This window comes from Panthera pardus, unplaced genomic scaffold (genome assembly GCF_024362965.1).
Source record: "Panthera pardus isolate Hobbes unplaced genomic scaffold, ASM2436296v1 HiC_scaffold_17, whole genome shotgun sequence".
Classification (NCBI taxonomy): Eukaryota; Metazoa; Chordata; class Mammalia; order Carnivora; family Felidae; genus Panthera; species Panthera pardus.
In genome coordinates, this window is record NW_026526732.1 from 44,544,839 (window position 1) to 44,554,544 (window position 9,706).

General features: G+C 34.9%; 1 protein-coding gene and 1 non-coding gene across 12 annotated transcripts in view; both read left to right on the plus strand.

Annotated features, from left to right (window-relative positions):
- Positions 1-9,440, plus strand: part of FAM184A (family with sequence similarity 184 member A) — a 121,759-nt gene extending 112,319 nt beyond the window's left edge. For 3 of the 11 annotated variants that reach the window (XM_019418210.2, XM_019418216.2, XM_019418212.2), the window contains 4 exons: positions 2,036-2,153; positions 4,756-4,860; positions 7,291-7,526; positions 9,093-9,440. In XM_019418210.2, coding sequence (XP_019273755.2) covers positions 2,036-2,153; positions 4,756-4,860; positions 7,291-7,526; positions 9,093-9,174 — 541 coding nt within the window. In that variant the 3' untranslated portion in view covers positions 9,175-9,440. The other 8 variants (XM_019418211.2, XM_019418214.2, XM_019418217.2 and 5 more) reach the window with 5 other exon arrangements.
- Positions 4,192-4,298, plus strand: LOC128777949 (U6 spliceosomal RNA). Its single transcript, XR_008423239.1, has one exon. It is a non-coding gene; the product is annotated as a U6 spliceosomal RNA (small nuclear RNA).
- Positions 9,441-9,706: the final 266 nt, after the last annotated feature.

Sequence of the window (9,706 nt, forward strand, 5' to 3'; positions counted from 1 at the left end):
GTACCACCAGTTGTTCACACCTAGTCTTTAGGAAGCAGTGCTGGCCTAGAGGTCACAGGGGCAACTGAAGAAAGAGATTGTTGACCAGCGTTGGCTTGAAATGGATCAGAGTAACACCGAGGGTTCTTCCTGTTAGAATTTTGAAAGACTTGGTAATTCTGGAAATATATTTGCAAGTTAAATCTGGATCATTTTACTTGTTCTCTCCTTTAATGCTTTCCCATTTATATTTATATGAATGGTTTCTTCAATTTAATCAATTATTTTTTCCCTTTAATATCCAGGTATCTTTTAAAAGGTGTGTGTGTGTGAGAGAGAGAGAGAGAGAGAGAGAGAGAAAGTCATTTTGTGGAGAGGATTAACTGATGACAGTTTTTTAGGTAAAGCATGCTTAACCTAAATGAACTTACACTAGAATTGAGGCTCAGAGCAAAAAAGATGGGTCACGGGTTGTAAGTGATTTAGACTCACTTTTCCTTAACTTCTCATTGTACTAGAACTAAAATAATAGACATAATAGTTTTATTTTTTTTAATTTTGTTCTGTTTTGGGGTTTTTTTTCCATAATAGTTTTAAATAAGGTGTTAAGTTGAGTTTTTTAGTGACCATTTACTGCCAAGTATTCTTGTTTAGCTGCAGGAAGCAGTTCAAAAATCTTGTATTTTGTGTTTAATGATAAAGTTCTACAGTGACATCTTGTGGCTACTCCAGTGTTAAACCCAATGCCTTTTTCCTTGACTGGATTATTGTTTCTCAAGCTTCTTAAAACTGTTGCCCTTAAAACACCGTATCACTATAAAATGCAAGTCCCTTTATGTGAGCCCAGTGAAATCACATCTTTCACTCAGTCTGCATGGTCACAAAAGAACAAAAGTAAAGACAGTGAAACTAACCTCAAACTGAACTGACAAAGACCAACTGATTCTGAGACTTCCCCTTCCTAACCCCACACTTCCCTTCACCCACACACCTCCCTAAACCCTCTAGATTAGAACTTTAGCTTGGAGGAGTTAGTGTAGGAGTTTACTAAAATTCCTAAAGTACACAGAGATTCTTGTACCCCTTTAGAATTAGGGGGTGGGAGTAGATCACAGAATCCTAGAAGACAGATTGTCTACAAGTTATTCAGTATTTGTTGAGTGAATAAGTTTTTCTGTGTGTCTTCATCCACCATGATTTTATTGAGCTTAATTTCTATCCTTTTATTTTCAAAGGAGTGAATTTTTAAGTCGTTCTACTTAAATTTTCTAAAATTGAAAGTACTTCTTCTGTAGCAGTTTCCATTTGCATCCTCTTCATTCTGCCTTGTCTTATATTTTTGGACCCTGCATGGTCTGTGGAGCCTCTGCTCATAAAGGGTGGCCTCTATCCTGGAGTCTTCAGTGGCATTCATTCCTGTTGCCTTCTCGTCTCATTCAGGGCAGAAAAAGGGAAAAATGAAATTATCTGATGTACCTTTTTTGGAGTGTAATGTATTAGCTGATAATACAGAATTTTTAAGTTGAGTTTCCCATAAACCGGAAAAGAATGATGTTATTATATGTGTCCTTTGTTTCCCTTTCCTCTGTATCTTTTCTTGTCCCTTGTCCCTTTTCGATATGTTACCAATCCTTATGTCATCACACAGGAGTATAATTTTGGTAAGTTCTCCTGATAGTGAGCCTACAATTCCAGCATCAAACCTGTATTTAGAGGTATTATTCAATATATCATTTCTTCTACAGAACTTACCTCACCTCATCCCCACACACTGTTGAATGACTTACAATGAGTGAATTCTTCCAAAAGTAACCTGCAAAGTCTTTAATAAACATCCTCTACCCTGTAGAGCCTTTAATAAGGCTATTTAATAAGATATTTTAGCTTTAATAGCTTTAATAAGCTATTGAGGCAACCATGTTATTCTGAAAAGTTTTAAGGAAAAAAGTTTGGTTTTAAATTTTGTATGTGTTCAGCTGGACTATTTTGAAAACTGCAGGTATTAAAAAGGATGTGTCTGAGTCCTATCAATGAACTAAAGGTTTCTTGTTTTCAGACTAGAAGAAATGGAAGAAAAATATCTAATGAGAGAATCAAAACCAGAAGATATACAGATGATTACAGAATTAAAAGCCATGCTTACAGAAAGAGACCAAGTCATAAAGAAACTAATTGTAAGATTTGTGGGGGGAGGGGGAGGTTGTAACCATGTTAGTAATCAATAGACTGTGGGTTGGCAAAACATGGAAAAGTATTAAGTAATGCTAAGTGAAAATTGAAAGTATAAACTATATGCATTGTGATTGAAAGTTTATTAAAATGTTCATGAATTAAGAAATACAAAGTAATTAAAAATTTTAAATTTGGTATTAGGGTAAAGGGATTGTGCTTCTTTTCAGTATTTTTTTAAGAGTCTTTTTTAGGACATATGTTTAAATAATATGTCATTGCCAATGTACAGTTAGTATACGTTTGAAATTATATACAATGTACAGCTAATATACTATATGAACAATATGCATATTGTTCATGTAGAATTAGAGTTGGATAGGAAAGAAGAGTCAACACATGCATGCATCATCCTGTACCGTATACTTCCAGTTAGTCATGTTAACTTACCCTGATCCAAAGGGATATTCCATGGGAAAAGGGTTCCATTTTGTTAGGGTTCTAAGAAAGGCTTCAGGCTCTCTCTTAAGAGTCTCGGTCCAAACTGAGGTGTTAGGGTCTCTGACCAGTCCATCAGGGAAGAAAACACAGATTTAACAATAAATAGACTGCCTTCATTGAAGCTATTATTCTTCAAGAATAAGAAATACACAAATGTTTCATAATTCATGAAACATTTTAGAGTCTTCTGATCCATAATTAAAGTATTGTTTTTTACTATCACTAAAAAAGAAAAATCTTTCAGAGTAAAACTAAAAATAGAATGCTAATCACTCGGCTCACTGATCTCTTCAACTGAAAACTATGGACATTAGCATGAAAAGAGAGCCTAGAAGCATTTATTTCTGAAGTCCTTTTTCTTTAACTTATCTATGTTAGCATCTAGGAAAGCTATCCTGTTGGCTGGGACTAGAAGTTCCTGCCAAAAGCAGCAGGTCATAGATTGGGGTTCATTATGGAGCCAGGAGCAGACATTGGCAAGATTTCCCAGGCATTGTGAACATGAGCACAGCCCTCATAGATTGCTTTGATCACCTTACATTCCACACATGAAGTTATTAGCAAATATATTAAGTATATTTCATCCATGGTAGAAACAGCTTTTCCAGTTCTTAGTGAGCATACGTCACAGATATAGTTGTATTTTATCCTCACAACAGGATAGGTATCAGACTTCAAAGAATAAAACAAACTCACAGCAACACCTAGTTGGTGACAGACTAGGAATCCAGCTAAGGGTTGTTCTACATGCTTTCCACTATACCTTGATTCTGTGGACTCTGAAGTACGTGGGCTGAGATTAATGATACAAAAGGTAGTGGTAACTAAGAAGGGAATGAAGAATCTAGTTCTACTAGAGCACAGTCCTGCATTTCACACTCATGTATTTATTTCCTAAAGTTTAGTTGTTCAGTTGACATATACTGGTCACGCGAAAGGCAAAGATTTATCTCTATGTAGGTCACTGTTTCTCTGGTCAGTGATTACCATTGCTGTAATACAGCTGACCCTTGAATAATGCAGGGGTTAGGGACACCAACTCTGTGCACAGTTGAAAATCCACATATAACTGGATTCCCTCAAAACTGAATTACTAATAGACTACTGTTGACTGGAAGCCCTGCCGATACCAAAGTCAGTTAACACTTATTTTGTATATGTATCATTACTGTATTCTTATAATAAAGTAAGCTAGAAAGAAAAATGTCACTATGAAAATACATTTACAGTACTATACTGTATTTATATAAAAAAAAATCAGTGTGTAAATGTACCCACACAGTTCAAACCTGTATTATTCAAAAGTTAACTGAACATTGAGGTTTCAGAGAGGAGATTAAGCAAGATGAAATGTATTTGCAGTACTGAAGATAATGCTGTATCAGTATCACCTTTATAGAAACAACAAAACCATGCACACAACTCCATGAATGTAAGTTAAGCATGTTCAAACTGCACAGCCTGCAGTTTGGAATAGAGATGGGACCAAGGAAACCATTTCGATCCAATCTTGAAGGGAAAAGTTATTAAAGGGTAGAGAAGGTGCTCGCTTCAGCAGCACATATACTAAAATTGGAACGATACAGAGAAGATTAGCATGGCCCCTGTGTAAGGATGACACGCAAATTCGTGAAGCGTTCCATATTTAAAAAAAAAATAAAAAAGAAAGGGTAGAGAAGAGTCTCAAAGCATAGGGTATTGAAAGGTTTTGATAACCATCCCACTCCTTAAGACACTGGCAATCAGATTTAGAAACCTTTGAGGTGCCTGGGTAGCCAAATCGGTTAAGCGTCCAACTTTGGCTCAGGTCACAATCTCACGGTTTGTGAGTGAGCCTCGCGTGGGGCTCTGTGCTGACAGCTCAGAGCCTGGAGCCTGCTTCGGATTCTGTGCCTCCCTCTCTCCTGCCCCTCCCCTGCTCATGCTCGCTCTCTCTCTCTCTCTCTCAAAAATAAACATTAAAAAAATTTTTTTTAATCTTTGATGAACAAGGTATATAAATCTTCAGGTTTTATATTAAATTTTGAATGGAATGGCATTTATACATTACAGTTTTAAATTTTCAATAGAAAATGTCTAAGTGACGTTTATAATTCTTTTGCATAGGAGGATAATAAATTTTATCAGCTGGAATTAGTCAATCGAGAAACTAACTTCAACAAAATGTTTAACTCAAGCCCTTCTGTTGGTGTTATTAATCCATTGACTAAGGTATGTGCTATAAACACCATAAAATAGGGATGTAGTTTAAAACTTGCTTTAAAAATTTTAATATTTAGAGCAGCATAGGATAAAGCTTACAAACAATGTTTTCAATTTAATATTTAGGACTAAAATCTATGAATTCTTTATGTATACATTTTCACTGAACGAGGCTAATATTTTTGTTGAGAATTCTTATTCCTTAAAACATTTTATTAATTATAAACCCTTGGTTTCTACCATTTTGTTTTTCATATCTCCAAAGAAAACTAACTTTTAAATCTCCTCAGGATAATTTCTTGTCATTTTCTTGGTGTTCACTATTCTCTGTGGGATCCTAAAGGTACTCCAGCCCTGTATACACAACAGCGCTCCCTAACGTAAAGCCTAGGCCTGCCATCTTAATGGACCTTGCATTGGACATGTATTTTGTTGCCTACTAGTCTTTGGAAAAAGGCTTTACTTCTCTCAGTCTTAGGACCTCTCATGACAATTAAAATTGAAGATGACCCATTTTTTGGGCCATCTTTGTTACTCTCTTAGGACAGATAGAAGAGCCTTGTAGACAAATGAGATGGGCATGGCTAAGTCTTACACATCTTTGTACCCCAGCTTCCTGTGGCTCCCCTCATAGTGCTTTGGGTATAGTAGGTAATCAATAAATATTTGTTCAGTTGCAAACTTTATCACATATTCTATAAGCTACCACAGGTAAGTGAATAAAGCAAATAAGAATAAATAATTATATTGGCTTCACAGGAACTTATATATCTTCTGGAAGACATCAGTAATAGAAATAAAGTACTAGTGGTAAAGCTGTCTTTTGATTCAGATTTAATTAATTTGCCCATCATGCCTAATTTCTATTAGGCCCTTAGCCAGAAACTTTTGCTTTCAAAGCTCATAAAAATTTCTCTGTTAAGAACATGGGATTCTATCCTTCCTTCACAAGTTAAAGTGCTCCAAACTTTAAACTTAAACCTTTAACATAGAGTGACTTAAATGTTTTATGAAACAGAATGACTAAAGTAGGGAGGCATATAGCTTCAGAGCCTAAAATACTGCCTGGCACATTGAAGGTTCTCAGTAAATAATTGGTGAATGAATTAATATAGTTAGTTTCAGTTTTTAAGTCCATAATTTAGGGTGAAATAAGCTTTTAATTAGAGAGCAAGATTATGAGACTTGCTGAAACAAGATCATAAAAAGGAAAATATTTCTAATATATTTTGCGGAATTACAGTTTTAGCTATAAAACCATTACCGTAGAACTTTATAATAATACTTTTATAATAACACCAATAACACTTTTATAATAATAATATTTTTTATTTCTTCAAATAGTAACCTTAAATGGGTTTATTTAATGCCCTCTGGTGACCAGAACAAGAAAATGCACACATCTTTGTTAATTTTTGAATGACTTCACCTTTCACTAATATTGTGATTCTAGAAGATATCCTTTCTGTTTTCAGTTATGCTAAAGACTCTTTGTCAGAGACTCCATGACTGACAGAATATGACAGAGGGCAATCTGTAGATAGCAAGATCATTACTTTGTAAATAAAGGAAAAAGGCCAATTAGGCTTTTTTTTTTTTAAACACTCGAATCATTTTGCAGAAAAATAGTTCATAAATTTAACTAGTACACATTTAGTAAAAGATGGGAGTATTAAAAATATCTTGCAACTTGTGAATTTTTATTCTGCACAGCAAGATGAGTGCGAATAAAATAGAGACTTAAGTTAATGATTTGTAAACTGATAGGTTTTGATACTCTGCGATTATATTCCTCTTGCTATCTGCTTTTAAAGACCAACTAGAAAATAAAAAAAGATGGATCACTTTTGTTTTATATCCTTTAAATGCTTTTAAAAGATTATGAGCCAATTAGTGATACTACCAACTGGGAAATGAGATTTAATTATGCAGACTTAATTTTCTCTCGTAAGGCAGCTTTGGGTCTTAAGTGGAAATGTGGAATATGTCTCAAACTATTGTGCCAAGTATTTTTTCACTTCCTCTTTTTTCCAGACAAGGACTGCCTCCCTTTGACAGAAGGCTAAAGTTCACGGACATCTCTTTAAAACTGTTTAACTTTATACCTTCTTCTCCTAATTTGAGCCCAAATCCGTTTAGCCTTGTGGTATCTGCAAGACCTGCTCCTTCCCCATTTCCTCACAGTATTCTTTACCCTTTGGCATTCTTTCCATCTCCTCCCCTCCCCATGAACACCAATCCTCATTCTTTTCTGGCCCAGGAGCATGTCTGTCTGTGAGGATTCCATGTAGATAAAGAACACCTCCAAGGATCCCCAGACCACACTTTGGGTGACACTGGTTCATTTTAACATCCCAATTTAACGTAAAGCTTCCGAAAATTTTCCATGCCAAATTTATATCTTCTACTATTCCTATTTTCTCATTTGTCCTTATACAGGGACTATCCTCACATGTATTATTTTTAATGCAGCAAAAGAAGAAGAATGATAAATCACCAACAAACAGGTTTGTGAGTGTTCCCAATCTAAGTGCTCTGGAAACTGGTGGAGTGGGCAACGGACATCCTAACCGCCTGGCTCCCATTCCTAATTCTCCAGTCCACGATACCGAGTTCAACAGCAGCAAACCACTTCCACAGCCAGTGCCACCTAAAGAGCCCAAGACATTTTTGAGGTGAGCCCCGTCTCACCAATGATTTTTTTTCTCTTTTCTTTTTTAACCTGAGAAATTTACCTTCTTACATTGCAGAAATTCACTACTTTAAGGACAGCCTAGGGAAAAAAACATATTACTGTGAAATCTTTTCAAAATATATTTATCACTTCTCTAGAGAACTTCTTTTTGGCTCTTAAGATTTTTTAAAATTTCTTGTCAGTTTTTCTATATACTGAAAGAAGTGCTAATTCTTAATATTTATGGATAATTGCTTCATTTTGAGTATTGTAGCCAATTTTTTCACTAATCATCTTTATTACAGAACTTTACATTATTTTTTATTTCTGTTATATTTTTTCACTCTCTTGTTTGCCAGGCTTATTTACAAATATATATGCTTACTGCCAAAATAAAATATATGTAAGCTCTGGGAACTTCATGATCTACGTAAGCAAAAAATAAAAAAAAATTTTTACCATTGACATTCCAATTTTAAGTTAAACTCGGACTTGATTAAATGCATTCACAAGGAGAATTTGAATGAAACCCAATTGTTTATCCATTAAGTAAAGTCAGAAAGTACTGGTTTTTGGTAAATGTTTACCTTACTATTACTGATTCTGTGCTGCTTTAAATTTACTGTTTAACTTATTCCTACTAAATCTCAGCTGTGTCACCAGTAATAGCCTTACAGGTAGACTATCTTTTTCTAGGGTAAGTGATTACATAGTTAATGACAAATTATTTTAAAGAGAAAAAATAGCAAGAATGAAAATAGTCAAATACGTTTTGAATGTGCCTCCTGCTAAATATCTTGTGTTGCTTATTTTCCCTTGTGCATGGGTATGTTCAGGTATCAGTAAGATGCATGTGCATGAGCTCAAGGAACATGACTACTGGAGTTTCCATTACACATTGTTGCGTGCCTTGTAATTTCCCCCAAAGACGGTAGGGATTCTTTTATTTTCTCAACTAGCCCAAAGACTCTTTAGTTAGAATTAAGTATAAATTTGAACTTTGAAGATGGAGGGGAAACTGGCTTCTGAATGGTACTCCTTTCCCCCTAGAGTATTTGCTTATGGAATTATGATAGTTCAATATAAATATACATGTAGTAAAAATACTGAACCATGGCTTAGTTACTTAAGTTAGTTATATTTGAGGATACATCTGTAAAAACCAAATGCTTCTGTCAGATTCTGAAATTTTAATTAACTAGAAGAAAAGGTGCTGAAAAAGAGGAATGTTATCTTATTCATATTTCTGACAATTCCTCCTGAATTTTCTTTATTCAAAGAAGGTGACATTATTTTTCTCAACTGTCTGGATTTTGGGGGGTTTTTTGTAATTTTTTGTAATTGTTTTGATGTGGCTCCTCCTTAACTGACTTCATCTGAGCTGCTGATGCACTCTCACGCTCTCATGGAGTGGAGAACCCAATCTAGTGTAGAGGGGTCTACAAAACATATCTAATGCAGGGAACCACTTGTGGTCATCTACACTGGTGTTTCTTTGTGCTTTTCCCTTCGTTTTGCAAAACAGCTTAATGCTGGGTTACATGTCTCTCTTTTTTTATGAATTCAGTCCTCCTCAGAGTGAAGCTTCCCCGGTGGCTTCTCCCGATCCCCAGCGCCAGGAGTGGTTTGCCCGGTACTTCACGTTCTGAAAGAGTAGTGTTGGCAACAGCTCTGTGTGGACTGTTCCTAAGAGCATGACCTTATACAGACCATTATGTGAACAGGCTTTCCTATGTCAGACACTGTGAATGAGAAAGTATTTGTCTCTCCAATTTGCAAATACACTATTTCCTGTGATATTTACTGGAATCACTCTACTATATTATGTGTGTAATTATAACAGTTATTTTTATTTGAGATGGAAGAGTCTTTAACCTTTGTAATTACTGCATAATAAATTTTGTTAGAACAAACAGTGCTTTTCATTTTTTTCTAGTAAGTTTGAGTTTTTAAGTATTTTTTAATTCTAGGTAAGACTTACCCAAAAAGTGTTTTCTGAAAAAAGTTTTCCTGCATAATAACAAAATATCAAATTATTTGACTTCAATAATCAAAACAAAATCAGGATAGGTAAATCTACTGATTTGTTCCATTACCATGTGTAATATAAACTGTGTCCTCTAAATTTACAAGACTATAATGAAAACACTTGTGGAAATTGTAGATTTTCAACTATAGAAA